The sequence below is a fragment of the Budorcas taxicolor genome, chromosome 13, assembly GCF_023091745.1.
Source record: "Budorcas taxicolor isolate Tak-1 chromosome 13, Takin1.1, whole genome shotgun sequence".
In the NCBI taxonomy this organism is placed as follows: Eukaryota; Metazoa; Chordata; class Mammalia; order Artiodactyla; family Bovidae; genus Budorcas; species Budorcas taxicolor.
In genome coordinates, this window is record NC_068922.1 from 15,665,244 (window position 1) to 15,688,317 (window position 23,074).

At 45.8% G+C, this 23,074-nt stretch overlaps 1 protein-coding gene across 2 annotated transcripts in view; it reads left to right on the forward strand.

The window, feature by feature from the left end:
* The window catches only part of CELF2 (CUGBP Elav-like family member 2), a 308,002-nt gene that overhangs the window by 128,353 nt on the left and 156,575 nt on the right, over positions 1 to 23,074 (forward strand). For both annotated transcript variants that reach the window (XM_052650849.1, XM_052650850.1), the window contains exon 2: positions 22,480 to 22,676. In XM_052650849.1, the coding sequence (XP_052506809.1) occupies positions 22,480 to 22,676 (197 nt within the window). The remainder of the gene's footprint in view (positions 1 to 22,479; positions 22,677 to 23,074) is intronic.

A 23,074-nucleotide genomic window follows, 5' to 3' on the forward strand; every position in this document is an offset into this window, starting at 1 on the left:
TCAAATCAGTTACTGGAGAAGGGTGGAGATGCTGAGGAAGTGGAAATAGAGAGAGGAAGCGAGCTGTGGGGAGATGCGTGGTGACTACAGAGAGAGGCTGGTAAGCAGTGAACTCCCTTTAATCTGAAAGTGGAATAACCACAGCTGAACCAAGTGGATGATCCCAGACAGGCCTCTGTACAGTACAGGAAGTTGTTTAATTGGTTTTTCTTCATTTAGCATCATTGTCGATATTAGTTTAAAGTTGTATAGAGCTTTCTGGGTGCTGCTTGAGGTGTCGTGACTTTATATCCTGCTATTCACCTTGTATAAAGAAGGCTGAGCACTGAAAAATGATGCTTTCAAATTGTAATGCTGGAGAAGACTCTTGAGAGTCCCTTGGACAGCAAGGAGATCAAACCAATCCATCCTAAAGGAAATCAACCCTGAATATTCATTGAAAAGACTGATGCCGAAGCTCCAATCCTTTGGCCACCTGATGCAAAGAGCCAACTCACTGGAAAAGACCCTGATGCTGGGAAAGATCGAGGACAGGAGGAGAGGGAAATGACAGAGGATGAGATGGTTGGATGGTATCACTGACTTAATGAACATGAGTTTGAGCAAACTCTGGAAGATGGTGAAGAACAGGAAAGGCTGGCTTGCTGCAGTCCATGGGGTCACCAAAAGTCGGATACAACTTAGTAACTGAACAACCACCACCACCTTGTGTGAGAAACAGTTATTCCTTATTTAAGCACTTTTCCACTTCTCAGATATTACTTAACAATTAAAGAACCATGGGAAAACACTTCTGTTCTTTCCATGTGCAGTTTAACATTCAGAGTAGCTCATTTAATCCTCACAACAGCGCAAGGATAGGCCTCATTGTGTTCCTTCTCCAGCTGAAGGGCTTGGAACTTGGATGTCTTACCCAGGATCACTTAACAAGAAGGCTGTAGAGCTGGGATTTGAACTTGAATCTGCCTCGCATTAAACCCTCCGTCTTTCCCACTGCTTTTACTTCCTAGAGGTGTTTTGTAATATTTTAAAGGCACTCAGTAAAGCAATCAATTACGAGTGAATGAGTGGTTCAGATAACAGTACCTTACTAAGTAGTGTTTTTATGCATTCATGGGGAGGAAACATTTTTGTCTACAATCTAAACAAAAACCTTGGTTTGCGTTCCCTTTCCATTTTATTATCCCTGTGTGACCTGTGTATCTCCCATGCCACGCATGCATCTCCTTAGCTGGCTGAGGGAGGGTACACAGAGTGAAGCGGAGAAGAATGTCTGGCTCTGTGAACCACATTCCGCGATTCCCTGCCGGCCATGTGCTCACATACCGTGTCTCAGGGTTGTTGCTCTTCACGTTCCTGAATGATGGAATCTTTCCTGTCCTTGAAGAGGTCTTTTCAGGATTCTTTCCTCCTGAGGCCAGAGGCACCTGATTCTCCATGTCAATAGATGGCTCCTCTTACAATCCACAGCCGCAGCCCAGCGTGTTGATCCATGTAGTGTTACCGTGTCCTGATTCCCCTGACATGGCTTCAGTGAAAACAGTAAGGCAGTTCAGCAGCCAGCCAAAGGCCGTGACGCGTGAAGTCAGAAACTAGACTGAATGTGTTTATTTGAAGGAAAAAGGTGGACCCCAAATGGTAAATGTAGCTTTGCAAAGTGGTATTTAGGATTGAATGGTGCCTTAATAAATTTACTAGGAGTCATTAGACTCCAGCACCTGAATTAAGAGGCTTCCCAGATGGCTCAGTGATAAAGAATTGGCCTGCCAGTGCAGGAAATGAAGAAGACACAGGTTCAGTCCCGGGGTCAGGAAGATCCCCTGGAGGAGGGCATGGCAACCCACTCCAGTATTCTTGCCTGGAGAATCCCATGGACAGAGGAGCCTGGTGGGCTACAGTCCATGGGGTCTCAAAGAGTCAGACATGACTGAACATGCACGCACATGAACTAAGAGGCAGATTCTTGTATTCTAGTTGTTTATCCCATCCCTCCCCCCATCCAGCACTTCATCCTTTCATCCCCCACCTGCAGATTCCTTATCTGCACCAAGGTAATCACTTAAAAACAGAGATACTGCAGGATGGTAACGTAGGAATGAACAGGTGGTGATGGAGTCAAGTGAAACTAGCGCTTGGGACTTTGAGCTTCTTGCCTTTGTGAAGGATGAAACCTTGGGGAGAGGAATCGCGACTTCTCATTTGCTCTGGTCTTCCACCTCTTAGTGAGGAATCATCATGGTGCTGGCAGTAGGAGCCTGACAGAAAACTAGCGTCTGTCCAAGTCAGAAAGGTTGCAGTTTAGTTGGTTGCTGAATATTTAAGGAGCTCCCGTTTGGAGATTGTTAACTTCAGAAGAAGGGAAAGAGTCATTCAGTCGTGTCTGACTCTTTGTGACCCCATGGACTGTAGCCCATTAGGCTCCTCTGTCCATGGGATTTCCCAGGCAAGAACATTGGAGTGAGTAGTCATTCCCTCCTCCAGGGGATCTTCCCAGCCCAGGTCTCCTACATTGCAGGCAGATTCTTTACCACTGGGCCACCAGGGAAGCCCCTAGCTTCAGAGTTAAAAGTAACTAAGAACCAGTGCTACTTCCCTCCTTTTTTGTTACTTTTAATACGATGGGCCCCAAGAGCTTCTGTAGTCATTAAAAAATAAGATGCTTGTGCAGAACTTGTCCTCATAAGCCTGTTTTGAGCATGGCCCCGTGCATACAAACCAGGATGTCTTTGTTAATTAAGTAGGGTGAGCCTGTTAGAACAATTGAGCTCAGTGTTTTGTAATCACATGGCAAGAGATGTGAGTGAGTGCTTTTCTCTTGCACTTCTCTTAAGAGTGTAGACTCTTAAGTTATAGAAACATATATAATCACTGTTTGCTGGTTTTATTAGGAGGAGACAGCTCTAATTGTCCTTGTCTCCAAGGAGGAGAATGGAGAGTTCATTCTGCATCACTTGAAAAAAAATTTTTTTGAACATGTGACCACAGTTTGTCAAACTGCCATGCAGAACCATGTCCAGGTATCACAAGTGGGGAGGTATCCTTCCTGCAGCTGGGGAGGTGGTTGTATTTGCAGCCAAGAGGTTGCTTTTCCCATCAAGAGTCACACATCAGAAGGATGATGGGCCTGACGTTGTTCGAAATAGTATGCCAATGTTAGATTCAGATGAATTTTACATAAAAGGGGGACAAGAGCTTAGCACCACCAGAGCTGCCAGAAAAACACCCTTTCTTGTTTATTTGCATAAATTAAGTAGGTGTGAGCCTGCAACTGGTGTTTGGTTTATTGAGGGGCTCTGTGCTTTACCTAAGTATACACTGTGATCCCGTGTCTTAAAACTAACAGAGTGAAAGGTATTCCCACCATCACCAGGTCAATATTTTTAGTAACTAAGAGAGCCGATCGATGCTTTATTCAGATTTTGCCAAAGGTGGTCCTGAAACTCATGCACACAGCATAGAACAGATAGAATGGCTTTTGCTGACTGGTTAGAATAGGCAAAGTATACATTTTAAAGGTGAATTTTGCCCTATCTGCTGCTTTGTCCTGTCTTTAACCAACCGGAATATAGGGCCGTGAATAATTAAATCCAAGACTCAGCAGAAGAGACCTGTGTGGATCTTCATAAGAGTCAAGGATGGTTGATGCTTGTCCCATTGGCAAAACAATACACTTTTGGCATCTTAGGTCAGGAGAACGTGGTGTCCTTTCTCATTTCTGAGATGCTTGGCTTCTTAGAATGGCCATCTTTATTTAAATTAAGGACCCATTTAGAGTAGTTTTAATAATGTATGGTTTCATACATAAGTGATTCCATAATTTATTTCACCATTATTCTCTGTCAGGGTTTTGAATGTTATTGTTAATTAAGAGGAGGAAAAAGGCATTTTCTCCCTTCAGCCAGTGAAGCCAGTTGCCCTTGTTGTTAGCAATTGTTGTCTTAAAAGCAACCCCCTAAACAGCTCTAGTACCCTGTCAATAATGACCAGTTAGTGAGTTAAAAACTGACTTAGTAAATCTCATCATTCTAGGTTCACAGGTGAGCTGACCCCTACCTGGAACCCATTTATCTTGAGTGACCCATTGACCAGAGGGAATCTTCTACGCATTTCCAGTCCCTCCCACCCACATCTAAATTATTAAGCTGCATATTCAGGAGATGCCCTGAATCAGCCTCATCAGCTGGTACAGTTTGGCTTTCCTACACAGCTCAACCCACAGATCTTGAGGTTTTAGAGGATCTAGGTGAAAATCCCCCTGAACAAGTCCTTTCTATAAACACAATACACATGAAGATGAGCCCGGTGGCCAGAGGAGGTGGGATTTCCAGATACAGTGTCTGAAATGAACACGGAGGCTTTGCACATTCTAAATGTAGCTCTGGGACACCTCTGGCATTCCTGTTATTCCTGACTCTTTCCATGCCCTGCACTCACAGTCCTTGTGTGCAGAGGTGGAATGTTGCCAAGCTGTTGCCATGATGCTTTGGGTTGCTGATGAAACCTCAGTGTCGAAGCCTCAAAAACAGGCTGATGTCAGATCATATGTAGAGTTGTAGGTACGTAGTTAGGACCTTTCCTCATCATCTTGGCCCCCCCACCAGCACAACCGTGTGAATATCCTCCATCCTAAGGTATTTATTCACTCAGGTGTATACTCTCTGGTCAGCTGATTTCCAAAATGGTGATTGCCTTTCTGCCATTCAATATATTCATAATATTATGGACACACAAAGCCTTATATAGTTCTGTTTCCCAGGGGAAGTGTGGTTTCCGGAATTGATACCATATGATTCAGGGAGGAGAGCTGAAATTGTTTTCGGAGTCATTTGGGTGGCGGTTTTCCATGTTTCTGTATCTTTTTGCACTTTCCGTGTTTTGGGGTTTCAGTATCCATAGTGTTTCTGTTTTATTGTCAGTTTCGCTAACATAAGAAACAGATCTTTCCAAGTAGTTGTGCTTTCCCTCAATCCATCTTCAAGAAACAAACCAACCCACAGATCGTGGTTTTGGAAGTGAACGTGGAGCTGAAAGCAGGGTCCTAGGTGTCACGCCGTCCGGGGTGGTCACCTTCGTTGCTGTGGCCCAGGTCCTAACTCTGTGCGTGTTTCCAGCATAGTCACTGTGTCCATTGTCATATGAACGTGAACCCTGTCCACCCACGTCCTAGAGGGACTTACTGTCCATTCTGCATTATTGGAAAGGCTTCTTTCATGGTTGTATTTTGATGACTCCATTGATAGGGGAATTCCTCTTCACTTTATTGGATTTGATTGCCCTTATGCCATTGTCTATTAGAAAATACAACCCTAGAATCTAAAAGATACTTGTAACACCTTTCCAATCATGGTCAGCTTCAGATCAGTTAAAGCTGAGCTGCCAAAATGTAGTGAAACCTGTTAACATTCAACAACAAGAAGAAATCAAAACAAAAAGCCCCGTAGCGATTTGTTTTCGAATTTCAATTTTGAAGTCACTTTTAAAGCTGTGCCACACTCGAATTATCATCTCCTATTCATTTCCCGCATGTATAACCTCCTCCTCCTCAAGGAGTCTGTTTAGCAAATATTGTCAATTCCGGGAAATTATGATTGTAATTTTGGTTGCCCCAGTTTAGAGCTGTCATTTTAAAATTGAAGAACTATTGTAATAAGCCTCGCATTGTTATTAAAGATAACAGTAATTATTTCAGCAATTAAAAAATACCCACAATAATCATTGTTGTTGTTCAGTCACTCAATCATGTCCAACTCTTTGCAACCCCATGGACCCAGCACACTAGGCTTCCCTGTCCTTCACCATCTCCCAGAGCTTGCTCAAAGTCATGTCCATTGCAGGTGACTTTTCAACTTCTCTGTTTGACTCCCCAGGACTTTGCAAGAGCGATGCGAAGTGTTGAAAAGTTTTAACAATGGAAAGAGTAAATGAAGAGCCCTGATCATGAACCCCAACAGGATGAGAATATTTTAACTGATGAGAAAAAGGCATGCTGTTTGTAATTTCTGTTTCCATGACCACAGATGTTTCTTCACCCACTTCTTAGTAACATAGTACTGTGCTTGATTTACAACCAAAACGTTTCAACCTCAAGTCCCAGGATCCACATTGAGTTATTAAATTTAAACCTCATGACTCTGCTTTGGCTTATTAAGGTATCCTATTGCTCGTGTCTTGGGCACTGTGTGCTCTTGAATGGTTTTTTCCTTTCATGTCTTTTGCGTGGGTGGGACAGCAGGAAGAGAAGCCAGGAGAATGAGCGTCCGTCGTAGTAATATAGACTTCTGCTGCTGCAGTTGATGGTTTTTGGCTCGTTTTGCATCGTTACTGTGCCTTGAGGTAAGGATGCTTTAATTCCTTGCCGTGGAGTGAGGTCGAGGGGCTTTCAGGCTCTGGAATCCTCCATCAGGTTTATCATTCCTGCAGATTTCCGTTCCATATGCCCAGGGGACAGTGTATGGCCATGAGCCATTGTGTGGGAACCCTGGCTCTGAGAACCAGCTTGGCTGCAGTAGATCTGGAAGATCTCGTGAGCTAAAGCCTTCACCGAAAGGAGGCCTGAGGCTTTGTCTTCTGGACCAGACCCTAATTGTAATCCCTGGTTCTTCACGTCCTCATGATGAATTCATTCAGGGAAGAAGGCTCTTAGGGAAATCCGCGTCGCCTCTCTCGTCCAAACCAGAGCATCTGGCTTCAGCCGTTTGTGGCTCTGCCTTGCTGGACCTTGCAGAAATGGGAGAGGCGCCCACCCCTTGCAGTGGGGGCCAGCCCTGGCGCATTTGGCACCACCCATATGGAGTTACGAGAGAGCTTTCCAAAGAGAAAAAAGAAACCTTTTATGGGGAAGCAAGAACTTGTAGCTTCTTCAAAAGCTGCACTGAAAGTTGCTACCCGTGCACCATGGTCCAGTAAAAGCCTTGAGCTTGGGTTTGACCCCATTAACTTTCCTCCTGAAGAGTGAAGCCAGGGGAGGGAGAGGAGTTTTGAGTGCTTAAGGAGTGTGCTATCTGCTGAATGTTTCTTTCCCAAAATTCATACGTTGAAACCTATGGCCCAGGATGATGATATTAAAAAGTAGACGTGGCCTTTGGGGGTGATGAGGTCCTGAGGGTGGATCCCCCATGATGAGATCAGTGCCCTTATAGGGGAGACCCCAGGGAGCTCCCTGGCCCCTTTCTTCAGGTAGGGACACTGGGAGAAGTTGGCCGTCTAGGAACTAGAAAGCCGGCTCTGAGACTCTGAATCTGCCACTACTTTGGTCTTGGACTTCCAGAGCTGTAAAAAATAAGTATCTCTTATTTTATAAACCATTCAATTCATGGTATTTTTGTTATAGTAATCCAGACAGTACTTTCGCCACATGATACGAAGAGCCAACTCATTGGAAAAGACCCTGATGCTGGGAAAGATTGAAGGCAGGAGGAGAAGGGGACAACAGAGGATGAGATGGTTGGATGGCATCACTGGCTCAACGGACATGAATTTGGGCAAACTCCGGGAGACAGTGAAGGATAGGGAAGCTTGACATCCTGCAGTCCCTGGGGTTGCGAAGAGTTGGGCACAACTTAGAAACTGAACAACAGCAACAATCCAGACGAAGACAGGGTGTGTAGAAGAGGATTTGAGCACCCAGCTGTTCTAGTGCAGAGGTGTAGCAGAAAGAATTGCCTTGCCCCAGAAAAGCATGGTTATGTAGTCAGCTTCAAAAAGGACCAAAGTTTGGACAGAAAAGATCATCGTGACACTTGATTCAAGACCTTGGGGGTGCAGGGCATGGGAGAAGACCTTGGGTATTCAGTTGTACGAGCTACTAAATAGTGAGAAATATGAAGGCAGAGACTGTCTTACTCATCACTGTATACTGAGCACAGTGTCTGGCACTCAATAAATAGTGGTTAAATAAGTGAATAGAAAATATGGTAGAAGGAGTGAAATAATAGTGGGTACTGGGGCAGGGATCATTCAGAGAGTGTGAACTGTGAAGAAGTGTGTATAATGCAGGTCTCTCTCATGTCTCCCTGTAAAGACTTTGATTTGCAAAATTGTCAACCTTTTAACTTTTCAAGGTCTTTAAGGATGTCCATGGAGGAGACATAAAACTTTTGTTCTGTTCTTAAATCATCTTTTCCAAATAAAAGGAAACGTATTTTTCTTTCCATTTCTTTTCCTGGTGGTGGTTGTTCAGTTGCTAAGTCTTGTCCAACTCTTTATGACTCCATGGACTGCATCATGCCAGATTTCTCTGCCCTTCCCTGTCTTCCGGACTTAGCTAAGATTCATGTCCATTAAGTTGGTGATGCCATTCAACCACCTCATCCTCTGTCACCCCCTTTTCCTCCTGCCCTCAATCTTTCCCAGCATCACGGTCTTTTCCAGTGTGTTGACTCTTCACATCAGGTGGCCAAAGTATTGAAGCTTCAGCATCAGTCCTTCCAGTGAATATTCAGGTTTGACTTCCTTTGGGAATGACTGGTTTGATCTCTTTGCAGTCCAAGAGACTCTCAAGAGTCTTCTCCAACTCCACAGTACAAAAGCATCAACTCTTTGGCGCTCAACCTTCTTTATGGTCCACTCTCACCTCTGTACATGACTCCTGGGAAAACCATAGCTTTGACTATATGGACCTTTGTTGGCAAAGTGATGTCTCTTCTTTTTAATGCACTTTGTAGGCTTGTCATAGCTTTCCTTCCGGGGAGCAAGTGTCTTTTAATTTCATGGCTGCAGTCATCATCTGCAGTTGATTTTGGAGCCCTAGAAAAGAAAATCTGTCACTGTTTCCCTATTTTCCCACCTATGAGGTAATGGGATCAGATGTCACGATCTTAGTTTTCTTCATGTTAAGTTTGAAGCCAGCTTTGTCACTCTCCTCTTTCACCCTCATCGAGAGGCTCTTTAGTTCCTGTTGGCTTTCTGCCATTCGAGTCTTAGCCTTAAATCGCGCTGCTCTTTGCCATTGCACTGTATCAGCTTGTGTTTTCAGAATGCATCCAATTTACATAAATCCACAGTTGTCGTTTGTTGTTTTTTTTTTCAATTTGACATACTTCCTCGTAAATTTTCAGGTGGTACATGTTTGGCTGTAGACTAGTCAAGGATGGTTCTGAATCCTGAATTCTAGTAATCCAGTTATAGTTTTTCAGCAGCCTAGAGTCGGGGGTGGGAGGCCTGCCTTCTATCCCGTCACCGTGTGGTTGGATGTAGCATTTATATCTCTGGAGCCCATGTCTTTCACAGTCAGACTTAGTGAGTTGAACTGTTAGCTTCCAAAAACAAAAGGGATTGCTTTAATCATATTATAAGAAGAAATTCTCTCTACTGCTGGATGAAATAAGGTATTTTTGAATGTCAGCTAAAGCATCATTGCGGGCTGTGACTGGTACCCCATTTTCCCCAAAAAGCAGTGCTTACTTTATCTTTTTTATTCTTGTTCACCTTGACCCACCAAACTTAAGTCACTCCAGAGGGGTCTCTCCCCACTCTCTCTTAAATGTAGATAAATCGATATTTAATTTTTAATATTCTTTCCCAGGTTTTCTGACAGGTTGTACATATGCTATAGAAATAAGCTTATTATTTGAAGCGCTGAGCTGCTCGTCACAGAAGCTTCATTAACACCGTTATCACCGCCTGACATTTATCTTATAATTTTCTGGAGCTAACTGTTGTGTCTCCATGGAAACCCAAATTGCAATTGAAACAAGTGTGATAATAAAGGCATCCACCAAGATTGACAGGGAGCAGAGCCTGGTTACGTCTGTTGATGGTTCCTTCCTACACCTCAAGATAGAGATTCTGTGCACAGGGGCATTGAGAATTCACTCCCACATCCTGTGTCCACCCTGACTATGAATAGACGGCAAGTTCTACTGTGACCTCCCTGGTTCTCATGTTAGTAAGTAGGTCGCTCATTTTGACTGGCATCCTCATGAGGCATTACAAATAATGGATATAAAACTGACGGTGTTCCTCTTTGAAATCGAAGAGGAAATTCTTGCTGGATGCTTTTGTCTCTGAAATGTTGGCCGGGCCTTCTCTCAGCAACTTGCAGTACCCAAATGGGTCGCTTTCTGGGTAAGGGGAGCAGCTACAGCCTTAGGTCACATGTTCCCCCTCAATACTGAGGAGCCTGTGCTCTTTTCAGTTCACGACCTCCCATCAGTTTGGTTGGTGCCTCAAAGCAAGGCGTCATGGAACTGGAGTGGGTCCAGAGTGAATTAATCTGAAATTAATTTGATTCTGAAAGACTCCATCTGGCTGTGTTTGGGAAAGGCAGTTAGACAGATATATAAACAAATGATCATCTGTATTCATTGTGCCAGATGTAGTGTCAAAAAATGAAGAAATGGCTTTAAAAAAATCAACGATGGGGAATTTTGATATGATGATATTCAGCCTCTGGAATAACAGCTTTTATAATTTTGCACATAATCCTATTTCTATTCTTATTTGTTTAGAGGGTTAGAGCTGATGGTTTGGTTTTTTTTTTTTAAGAAAAAGGCAAATTAAATGTCAAAGCCTATTTTAATTGGTGATTTAAGATGATAAATGGAATTTATGACATGTGGAGAGAGAGAGAAGACCTATAGATTTCCAAATCAGAATGTGGTGTTTGGTATTGATTTCATCTTAGATGTGATTTAGGGTTTTAAAAGCTAGCAAAGTAGAATGTCATTTGGACTTTGTCTTTTGAAATGGAGTTTTGCAGCATGACATGCCAACGTGTTTGTCTCATAGGGAGCCGTATGCAAAGAGCTGACATGCGTACAATTCTGGAGGTCGTCTTCGAGTAATTACACAAACTTGGCAACATTCTTTTCCATTGCTTTAAGCAGACTATCAGAGAGGCAAGTATTTTGGATCGCTCTCTAGGAGTTTTGTGCGATCCCTCTGAAACCTCTCATCGCCTTTTCTTATGTTGGGACGGAAAGATGCCAGAAAGTTGATGGTTAGTCTCGTGAATGGTGTCACAGCCCTCTCTCATATGGGCCCTCTTTTCCAATTCTCAAACCTCAAACATCATGTTTTGTGATTATCTTAAAGAGAAACAGTTAAAGTTGGCTGCTTGATTAGGGAACAAACAGTTTACTTTGGAGAAACCACCTCCCACAAGGGAAACACCTCATCTTTGCTTCAGTCCCCACCCACCCACGATTCTCTCACTTCTCCCAGCCAAAAAGGCAGGTAAAAAATTGAGCAGAAAATGTAAAGTTAAGAGCCAAAGCGTCTCAGCAAAATAGGTTGCTGCATGTGACGACCACAAATTTCGTGGTCCACAGATCTTGACTTCTGATGCTCACAGCGTTGTTAGAACGAGGAAGTAAAATCTCAGCTTCCCAGAGCCCCCCGGGGAGGGAGTCAGTCTGATCAGCTGAGTTTGTAGCCGAGTTGAAAGCTTACCCTTGAGGCAGTAGTTCTCTTTGTTGTCTTATTTGTGAAGGAATTCTTCTTAACAATAAATTATATATTTTCTTGCATTCTTAAAGAAAATTTATTGAGCATAAGGTGACCCTTTAGATGAGACAAGGATAGTCATTATGCAGATTAATTATTCTTCTGGGCAGCTGTCCTTGGGAACTCCTGGAGAATGGAAGTCAGCCCAGCCATCTACCAACATAAAACAGGAAATCTTTGAAGAATGGATTGGGAAGCTCCCCAGAGAGCTTAAGGGGCACAGGCATCAGGTTGGAAACTTTGTGAAATATGTTTTTGACTGCTCTGATGTTCTTTGTTTAAAAAAAAAAAAAAAAACCTTGTGTTTTTCTTTGTGTGCCGCACAACTTGTGGACTCTTAGTTTTCCCGGCTAGGGCTCGAACCCAAGCATTGGAAGCATGAAGTCTGCCAGGGAAGTCCTGATGTCCTGGGGTTGGTTGGTTTGTGTTTTTCGGTATCCTGTGTTTGACATTTCACAAATATGTGAGTTGAAGGCATTATCAAAAAAAAAAAGAAATACATCTGAACCTCATAAATGGCAAATGCACAGGAATACACAAATGGATTCTGTTTTCTGATCTAAACTACAGTCATTAGTGTGACGTAATTAGTTCTTATTAACCGTCAGCTTTTGATTTTCCAGATCAGTGGAAGGAGAAGCAGCACTGCTGATCTCCGTGTTTATCCTCCAGCTTCTACTGCTGGTTGCATCCCTGAGGCAGGCATTCAGGACTTAAGTTGTATTCGTTGATCACACATCATTTATGACCAAGGAAGGTAGTCCAGAAGCAGATTGAGGAAAGAGCAGCCTGAGATTAAATTTTGCCATTGATAAATGGTGAAATGAATAATGAATGGACAGATGATCAATATTTAACGGAAGGACAGATAGAGTTCTGAGTGCCAGGCAAACTCAAAGGTCAGTGAAATCTTTGTGCTTTCGTCCAGAGTGGGAGAGCCCCCTGAACAGTCTTGAAATAATTCTATCATCAGAGTAGTCAGAATTAGGTCAGTGGCTGCACCAGGACAAGTGGGCCTAGCGGGCATTTCGAGGGAAACAGGCCTGACTCGTAACTCATCGGTAATAGGTGTAGTGACCCCCAGGTTCGGTATAGCAGTTCCAGATGGGGTAACTTGGTTCTTTACAATTGTGGTGATGAATTGTGTAGTGTGTGACAACTTTTAAGACTTCGCGCTGTGTTGGATCTGTTCATTCAAAAGACACCCCTTATACTGAAACTGAATGCAGGGCTCTGTGCTGGCCTTCTCTGAGCACTTTTATTTAGAGCTGCTCCCTGGCACCCAGCCCCTCTCCATCTCCCTTTCCTGCTTTACCTTTTCTCCACTGAAATGCTTGCTTACAAGATTTGTTTAGTTAGCTTGTTTTACGCCCTGCTCTTGACTAGAAGCTCCATAAAGGCAGTTGTACCTGATCTGATTCACCGTTTTATCCCTTGCACGTTGAATAAGGCCTGAATAGCAGGCCACCTCAGGGTTATATTGAGGGAATGATTAAGACATCCGTGTCCTCAGGCGTCCCGCAGTCTCACTGTGTGCCTGACTGGGGGCTCAGTTAACGAAGGTTTCCATGGGTTGGACAGTCAGAGAATGGGCAGGTTCAGGCTCGTGGTCGCCCTGTGTCACGTGCATGTTCTAAGACGTATTCCTGGTCTCCGATTTGGGGTGGGGCAGGGGGCAGATTGAGGCAGTAAGAAAACAGGGAAGTTGAATGTGAAACCCAGCTGGCCGAAGGGAAGACGGGAAGAGGTTATTTGTAGAGGCACTGAGCTGGAGGTAGTGCCAGCCCTTCTGCTGACTGTCTCTAGAGAGGGTCAGATGGGAGGCTTGAGCGGACAAGCCCAGGGGGAGTGATAGTGAGTGCCAGGACGGCTGGTGGGGTGGCCCCAGCGTAGCTAGGCCAGAGTGAAGAGTGGCGCTGGAAGGGCCTCATGGACAGAACAGCCTCCCGGTTCCTTGGAGCAGAGGTGAGACCCTGGGCCGTCCCCACGGTGTGGGTCAGCAGAGCAGATGATGGCCATCCAGTTGTGGGTCCGTGTGACACTGTCTCCAGGCTCCAGTCCCTCATCTCAGATGCAGGGGGAGGGGAGGGGGGACCCTGAGCCACGTTCTCTCCAGGCCCAGCTTCCTTGCCGCAGTGGTTTTCTTTCCGTCTCATTGGCAACTCAGGGAACAGTACAGATTGTCACCCTGTGGCTCTCGTTATTGCAGACTCCCCTGGCAAACTGGACCAAATGGGGTCACATTGCTGAACGCCAGGTCCCGTGGCCAGATGAGTCCCTGTGGCTGGCTGACCATGAGCCCTTATGTACCTTCTCCTCTGGGCCTCAGGCTCTGTGGTTTGGTTCTGTATTATACATATGGCTGGTTCTTCTCAGTGGCTACTGGTGGCTTAAAGGCATAAATTACACGTTTCCATTCTCTCTCCTTCAGACCCAGCACTGTTCCTGACCTACACGGCACCTGTGTATGTCAACACCTATGTAATAAAAGGAAAGAAAAGGGCCTTGTGGGTGAATAACTCTCAGGGGAGGGGAAGGGGGCAAAATCCCACCAAGGTGAACCCTCCACTTCTACCATCAGTATTTCTTCAGTAGATGGAGGGTGTTGTAAACCTGACCTGATTGCATTCTTTCTCTCACACACGTCAGTCGAGGTGAAATATTGTAGCCGGTGGTGGAAGCAGGAGTTATTTGCCTTGGAAAGCACAGTCACTGAATCCCAGCTACAGGTACCAGGCACTGGGTCTGTTCTGTGTTATCACTGTCAACATAATACATCCCGTGTCTTCATCATTTGCTGCCAGAATGTGAATATGGGAGGCATTTTAGGTAAGAATCAAGCTTGGACTTCCCTGGTGGCTCAGACAGGAAAGCGTCTGTCTACAGTGCGAGAGACCTGGGTTCGGTCCCTGGGTTGGGACGATCTCCTGGAGAAAGAAATGGCAATCCACTCCAGTACTGTTGCCTGGAAAATCCCATGGACAGAGGAGCCTGGTAAGCTACAGTCCATGGGGTCGCAAAGAGTCGGACACGACTGAGCGACTTCACTTTCACTTTCCTTTCACTTTTAGGTAAGAATCAGTGTTCGCTTTGGGAAGTTCAGACCATTATTGAGTTGTCCCCCGCCTCTTGTCTTCATTTCATAATGATTCATATTTCAGTTAATTGATGTGGGGCCAAGCCAATGTCTTCTCCATCATGCAGAAGAGCCACTTGCAAGAAGTTGCCCATGCCCACAGGTGGCTTCCTCAGCATTTAGCCATGGGCAGGTGAATCAGCCTGGAAGGTGTGCCCAAGCCAGCACACCCCTGCCCTCGCCTCTGTTGGCTTCTCTGGAACATTGACCCCCGCCCCTGGAGGGGGAGGATTAATTAATGTGAGCTCCAGCAGCACTTGGGAAAGGTGAAGCCCAATATAAATCTGCGTGATGATTATTTCCCTGTTGCCATTTCTAAAGGTTCATCTACAAACTCTCCTATACGAATGCCTTCTGCTCTGCAGTCCACAGAACTCTTTCTGATAAATCCATGAGGAAAGTCAGCTGTCCAGAGCTGATACCCGACTGCCTTCCCAGCGAGGTCGGTCGTGTGTTCAGACTCCAGGGACCCGCTGGATGTCGCCACGTTTGCTTCTTTGTGGGGCTTTTCCAGCTTTCTGCTTCTTGCCAGCAGTCCAGTTGAGATAAGCTAGTGAGGTCTCCCTTTTCCTGGGTGAGTCCATACGCCCATGTTGTGCAGTTTTCTGCTGGCATGGTTTCCTGCCGGTCAGGGTTGCACTTCATCCTGGTGACTGAATGTACAGCTTTTAGACCTGCGTCCACGTGCAGTCCTGCACTGACTCCAGCTGTCCAGCGGAACACCCGTCACAAGTGCCTGCTTTCCCTGTGAATGAAATCGGTGTCCTGTCCACTCTTAATAAATTCTGTTTCTTTTCACATTTTGTCAAAGCCCAGGGGTGAACATTGTACATGTGGTTATACTTGTAGGAAACTTAGACTTTTCTTCAGAGGAGCACAGACGGATTTATTTACAATTTGGAGAAAGGCCTTGCCGTCTTCAGTGATGCTGGGTATTATTGGATCCATTTGATTTTCTGTAAGTTCGCCAATCCTGTTTGCAGAAGTCTCACCTCCAAGACTGAGGGCCCCGTCCTGTTACTGGTGAAGCCGATGTGGGGCCCCATTCTGTAACTGGTGAACAGGAGACTCACAAAGCTTCAGCTGCACGTGAGAAATGATACCAGTCCCTTCCAAGTAAATATGGGAATGGGCTTGGTTTCATCGTCCGATGCTGAGAAAACTGATACCCGGAGAGTTTTGTTAGATCTACCAGAATCTTCCAGCCATCCAGCATCTCCCTGACTGAGATGCAGCTGTGTCGGTCCACTAGCAGAGGTGCTCTGTTGAAAGGCAGTCACAGAAGATGGAGGTGTTCTTCATGGCAACCCCAAAGTGGTGTGTTTTCAAAGGGAGCTGCAGTTCCCAGAACTCAAGGCTGGGTGACAGCTGATGCCTCTTCCTAAATGGAGAGGTTAGGTTTAGAGCAGAGGGTCACGGCACTGTTGCAGGGCCAGTCTCTGATGCGTTCCCCCAGAGAATGGCATGAGAAAGAACTGATGATGTGCCCCACGCACCATGTTGCCAGTCCATCAGGGAGAGAATTCTGCTCTTAAATAATACGCCACAGCAACAGGAGCAGTGTAGAAGGCTGTTAACGTGGCTGAGTCTCACGCTGTCCCGTTGCCCACCAGAAAGCCCCAGGCCCATTGCCAAGCTCTTCCTGCTTGTGCCGCACACAGCTCAGCCCTGGGCAGTTTGCTGCAGTCACCACACAAAGCCTGTTTCTTCGTGGGCTATTACCTAAGTATGCTGCTGCTGCTGCTGCTAAGTCCCTTCAGTCGTGTCCAACTCTGTGCGACTCCATAGATGGCAGCCCACCAGGCTCCCCCATCCCTGGGATTCTCTAGGCAAGAATACTGGCATGGGTTGCCATTTCCTTCTCCAATGCATGAAAGTGAAAAGTCAAATGAAGTCTGTCAGTCGTAAGTATGAGGATATTAAAAAGTGGCCCCTTGGCCCTTTAAAGGAGCAGCCTGTCCGCTGACTGCAAGGATGGGGCTGCAGCTGGGACGCCAAGCAGACCTGGCACAAGTTGAGAGAAAGGATGCTCTGGGGGCGGCCCCAAGCCACCAGCCACTCAGACGCTTGCAGAGTCAGAGAAGCAAAGAGCCATATGGGGACCGTGGTGTCTCTTTGTTTTACACATAAGGAAACTGAGTGGTTACTCGATTACCTTGAGATCTCACCATTAATTTAATGCTGAGCCAAGACAAGAACCCAGGCTGGCCAGTCCACGGCCAACTGACTTAATAACTTCTGGGTGACTCAAGCATTGGTGTCATATTCCTGGCCCCTCATTTCTGTTTACCCAAAACAACTTCCTGATGCAATGTTTTGGTGAATCTCAACTCTTTATTTGTCTTTAAAAAATAAACCACTTAACATTTACATTTAGATCTTGAAGTTCATTAAAGTAAAATTTTGAAATTCGTTTTTTCAGTTGCAGTAACTTCAAGTGTGCAGTAGCCACGTGTAACCCATGGTTACCATATTGGATTGTGTAGGCTCCATTCCCATCATTGCACACAGTTGGCAGCACTGACACAGGAAGTGCCAAGGAACAAAAAAAAGTAAGATGGATAAAAAAAGTATGGAGTAATAAAACTATTAGTAACTACCAAGGAGATTGGGCTTCGCAGGTGGCTCAGTGGTTTAGAATCTGCCTGCCAAGCAGGAGATGCACGTTCCATCCCTGGGTCGGGAAGATCCCCTGGAGAAGAAAATGGCAACCCGCTGCAGTATTTTTGCCTGGGAAATCCCATGGACAGAGGAGCTTGGCGGGCAACGTCCATGGGGGTCACAGAAGAGCTGAACGTGACAGTGACTGAACAACAACCACCAAGGAGATTAGCTAATTTTATCCAAAATTTTTCCAAGACAAGGCGTCTTTCTGTGTTGGTTTCAGGTTGGTATATCTTCTGATGGTGACATTTTATTTCCTTTTTTCAACTTTCATAAAATCATTTATAGCCACTTGGGATTTCTCATACCCGTGTTGTAAGTTTGTTATTCTTTCTTCCAGGCAAGAGTACTGGAGTGGGGTGCCTGCCATTGCCTTCTCCGTTGTGTAGATAAGGGACATATAATACAGAAAGTTGCTGTCCAAGGAACAAGATAAAGTGTCATTTGTTTGCATTCTCCAAAAAGAAGCCTGCATTCCCTGGGCTTCGTAAAAGCTTGCATCCTGGAGTTAATAACAAGAACGCATTAAATCAGTTGTGATAATGTCTGTAATATTCTGCTACTTAGAGGAACCTCAGAAGAGTCTGCATGTCCTCTGTTGATCTAGTTCTCTCTACTCGAAAATAGAGTAGGGAAGTGGGTCAGTGCCAGCGCTTAAAGCAACGAGTAAGCACTATCATTTTTCCCCCCAACATCATCATATTTTCGTCTTGGCTCTGAGATCAATATCACCAGTGCCTGCTGGCTTAGTGCTCTCCAACTCGTGGTCCGATTCCATATGGCATCTGGCCTGGCGGAACCTCATGTGGCTCTTTGCCAAGAGCAAAAGTAGAATTGAGACCGAGGATAGTATCGTAGTTTGTAGGTAGCAGAGATGTATGGGCTTGCGTCTCAGGGCTGCCAGCGGCCACTGAATCCACAGGAAACATCACCCTCAAGAAACCCAGTTCACAGACTATTAAGCAGTAACTGTCGGCCTTTGTTACTGTGTCCGGCCTCTGTGTGCTGTGTTCCGATTCTGCAGACGCCTCCTCTTAGGAGTGTGGCATTGAACAGTCACTGTTCAGATTCTGCAGACACCTTCTCTTAGGAGTGTGGCATTGAACAGCCACTCTACCTCTGTGCCTCTCAGTGGCTTCATTTCCAAATAGAGGATGATAATTTCATCTTTGGGGAGCTGTTGTGGTGCTCTTGTGTCCTGTACCTGGAAAAGTTGTTTGGCAAAGAGTAGGCTGTCAATAAATCTTTGAATTTGAATCTAATTCCTGCCTTGTGCTGGGGGCCGAGGATCACTAGGGAGGGTGGGAAGCGAGCTAGTCTAATTTTCTAAGTCTGAGATCAGATTGCAATAAATAGAAGGTGTTACTGAGAGTCTTAGTGAGAGTTAGGGTATCTGTTCCCATAATTACCCTTCTTTGTAGATCAAATTGATTTTCCTGTGGTCTCTAGCAAGTACCCCGAAAGGTTTAACTGTCACGCACATGATTTCTGTCTTCCTTAGAAGTATCAGCACTTATAGCCCCATGAGGACAAAAGAGTCAGTATGTCTTCTATAGAGATGAATGTCAGCCGGGAAGAAAGTGGTAAGTCCAAAGAAGGAGGAGCTCGTGTGTTAGAACTAAGTTACCCAGGCTCCTGATAACATACCATCGGGATCCAGGGCATGGGATTCAGCAACACAGGGGTCATCAATGGGATAGGACCACTGATGCTTCGATCAGGAAGATGTGTCTTTGCTGTGAGTTTGTGTAACAGCTAGATATTGTTGGACTTAGTTAATGGATAGTCATGCTCTTAGCATTTGATGCAGACCTTTGGAACATTTGTTTGCAAAATGGGCAGGTAGTGGAAAGGATTCAGATGTGGAGGAGAGGTGCTCATTCATGGGATCCTGTGGGAGTAGAAAGGGAGGCAGTCTCTGGAGTTGGAGACGCTTTGTATGATTATGGAGAAAGTGTGGATTGTAACGTAGTCTTAATAGACTCTTAAGTTCCTTACTTTGCACCCTGGTTCTCACACACCAAAAGAGGAGAGATGTGTGTGTGTGTGTGTGTTAGTGCTGCCTTTTGTCTGGCAGCTAATTCCAGGGAACCGATAGGTCTTGTTCTTAGCCTTGTCTTCTCATAGATTTTTGCACAAGCTGTTTACTCACAGCCCAAAACAGACCTTATACAATACTTGGCCTCATGATGGTTTAGAAATACTCTGTGCTTTGGAGCCCATTGGGCCTGTGTTCAAATTCTACTTCTACAGTGTATAAACTGGTAATCTTAGAAAAGGGAATTATTTCTTAGATATCTGCATCTGAAAAATTTCTCATAGAAATGGTAAAAGGATTAGATAATATATGTAAAGCACCTGGCATGGTATCTGGCCTAGAAGGGCTCACTGAAAGATGCCTATTATTATTACTTAGGATATGAGCTGTATTTGAGTCCACACTAGGAAAAACTTTGGATTGAGAAGTAGACTCGTAGTGGTCATTCATTTCTAGTGCTTCACAAGTGCCCAGAAAAGATTAACAGTGGGAACAGCTGACACCATTAGACATTTTGAACCCGGGGCCACATCCTGTAGTTAGCACATGGCTCAACAGAGGTGAAGTCTGTTTCCATCTTACAGATGAAGAGTCTGAGGCCCAGAGAGGCACAGTTAGGAAATGATGATGCCAGGATTCAAACCTCAAGTGCCAACCCCCGCCTGCATCAGGATACGAGAGGTCTAAAGGCATCTGTAAAGGATGACTGAGGGACATGAATTTTAAATACACACTTCCCAACATAAAAGCCAAAAGGTGAAGCATAAGCCCCTCTTCATGGTGTTTCTCCCTATGCACCCCAGGGAGTGTGTTTTTTTTTTTTTCTTTTTTTTTTAGAAAGTAGAAACGGGCCCTTGTTTGGAGACCCACGAAAGAACACTTGCTCTAGAATTCTAAGCTGAGGTATAAGGACCAGTGAGTGTGCTGCCACCTGGCCCATCTGTTGTGTTAACTCTGTTCAGAGGAGATGCAGGAGCCCCATTTTCTGAACTTCCGTTCCCTGTTAGCTGGGACCTGTGGCAACGCCTTCCTCTTTTCATTCTAGCTGATTGTCAACAGCGGTAACCACAGGCCCTTCCTGTCCCAGAAATAAGTCTTGCCACACTCTCAGCTCTCAGCGAGCTGTGAGCACTACATTCTGTTCTGCGTGGGGCTCTGCCACCTCCCCCTTGCCAGAGTCAGCCCTGTGGGGTTAAAAAGTGTTTATTGAATTCCCAGAGGGCAATTTGAAAAGCAGTCGAGGTGCATGGGAAGAAGATAAACACTCCAGCTCTAATATAAACAAGCGTTACATTACACCTAAATTGTTGAAGGAAGGTTTTGTGCTCAACATTGTATTCAGTAGAACATTTTTTTTTATAACAATAAGGTTGATTAGAGAAAGCTCTGAAAGTGCTTTCAAGTTAGTCTGATTGTTTATCTCAAGGATTAAAGAAAAAAAAAATAGAGTGGTAAATTGGGGGATAAGGAGAAATAGAAATTGAAGCCAGGACCTAGTTGAAGAGTATTTACCATCTTTTTCCTCTCTGGATTAAACTGAATTCAGAATTTCTCCTTTCCATAAGTTTTACTGCTGCTGTTTGTTAGCCATCAGTGTCTTTTTTTTCCCCCAAGAGCTCAGGACTAACCTAGTTTTGCAGCAAATTTAAGGTGCTCTGAGGGGTTTTGACTGAAATAAAGAAACCTACTTAAGATCTTTGAAAACCTTCTTACTGTTACCCTAGGCTACCGTGAAGAGACCATTTTCAGTGAAGCCATCGTCCATGTGGCCATTTCTTGACCTTTTTGCCTCCTGGGCTAGAGGCTGGGGTTGGGGGGCAGTCATGAACATGGCTCTGTAGGTTCTATGTTTGCTGAATTTAAGTGCATTTTATATGTTTTCACAGACTGAGGATTAGCACTGCAAATCAGTGCTGCTCAGGGCATTCAGCCTTGTCACTTGGCAGAGTAGGTGGCTTTAGGGTGCATTGGGGGGTGGGGGGAGATGAAAAGAGTATGTGGCTTTGCTTTATTACTTACTGCAGCTTACAAGGTGGAGGGAACCAAGCAAATATGAATGCCTTCATCCTTTTACGTGTCGGTGACTAGAATTGCAGGTTCTAAACAAGCATTCTCTCTTTCAAATGAGGGTTTTGGAAAACAGCATTAAGGAAGATTGATATGTAAAAGCTTACGGTCTTTGCTCTTTGTATCAGCCCCCAAAATTTATTGAAGCTGGGAGAAGGAAAGGCAGACTTTACTCTTTTCCCTCCCAAACGTGTGATTGTTTAGAACTCAAGTGCAACATCTGGATGTCAGATATACAGAGAGCAATTTATGGAGTGTGAAAGATTTGAAATATTCAGTGTCCTTTAGCGGGAACTCAACTTTCTGGGACTGCTTTTCTTTTCCCCCTCCTATCACAAAGCAGGCAATTCTGAGATCGCCTTTGCCTCTCTGAATTAGAGCCTTTGTGCCCGGGTCCCATAAACAATGTGCTTTTTAAACGGGAGCCCCCCTCCCCGCCAGGGCCCTTTTCTCCAGCGTGGGCAGCCAATCGGGTGCACCCAGCCGCATTGCTGGAGCACTTTCTCTTCTGAGCAGCAACAACGTACTAATTTGATGCACACATGGATGCCTCGCGCGCTCTGCAAATTCATCACCAGCATCTTGCATTAGTCATCTGACGGACTGCCAAGTGTTTCATTTTCTTTTCATGTGACTTTATTATTACCACCTCTCTCCTGTCTTCCTAAAACCTTCCGAAAGGGGTGGAGGGGGCTGGTGGGAAAGGCAGCAGAAATCCAGCCTTGCCTTTCTTTCCACATGAGAGCCAGTGTGAGACTGATAACGCTGCGGATGCGTTGATGGCAGCCTCGCGGAGCGAGACCTGCACTTAACTTGCAGCTGCCTCCCGAGCCGGGTTTCAAGATGTCCACGCCCCGGGTGACACCCGGTGGGGCGCTGCCCCGGGCTCAGGCGGCGGTGCCGAACAGCAGCCTGCAGTGAGAGCCCGCGCTGCGGCCACCGAGGAGCAACCTAATGGTGCCTGTGCTTTGTTTTAGTTCATCACATTTCCACGACTCATTAGGCACTTTGCCCCGTGCTCCTCTTCCTCCTCCTTCCGCCTCCCCGCCCCCACCCCACCCCCGATTTTTTGTCTTCCTGTCCCTCGCCCTGCAGCCCTAACTCTGGCTCCCGCTTCCCTTTTTGACAGTAACGGCACAGCCAACAAGATGAACGGCGCTTTGGATCACTCAGACCAACCAGACCCAGATGCCATTAAGATGTTTGTCGGACAGATCCCCCGGTCCTGGTCAGAAAAGGAGCTGAAAGAACTTTTTGAGCCTTACGGAGCCGTCTACCAGATCAACGTCCTCCGGGACCGGAGTCAGAACCCTCCCCAGAGTAAAGGTACAGACAGCAGGGCGCTCGCGCGAGGGGTCGCGGGCGTGCAGGCCAGGCCTGCGGGGGGTGGGGTGGGGGTCCTGGTTATTCGCGGGAAGGGAGGAGGGTGAGAAAGACCCGCCCCGCCGCCCCTGTGCCCCGTGGCCAACGGGGCTCCTCCCAGCGCCCCTGCCTGCCTCCCGGACAGGTGGACCAGCTGGCCTCGGATGCAGGGAGGGAGGAGCAGGGGGCGGCCGCGCCTCTCTCCAGGCGCGTGATTCCTCCCTGAGGTCACTTTCTAGGCAGCACAGGCTCTTCTGGGCAGAGTGGCTAGCCTCTCAGAGGAATAGTGTTTCTTAGCCTTGCATTTCAGGAGCTCTTTCTACCCCCCCACTTTTCTGTTACTGCCCATGTAATTACAATTG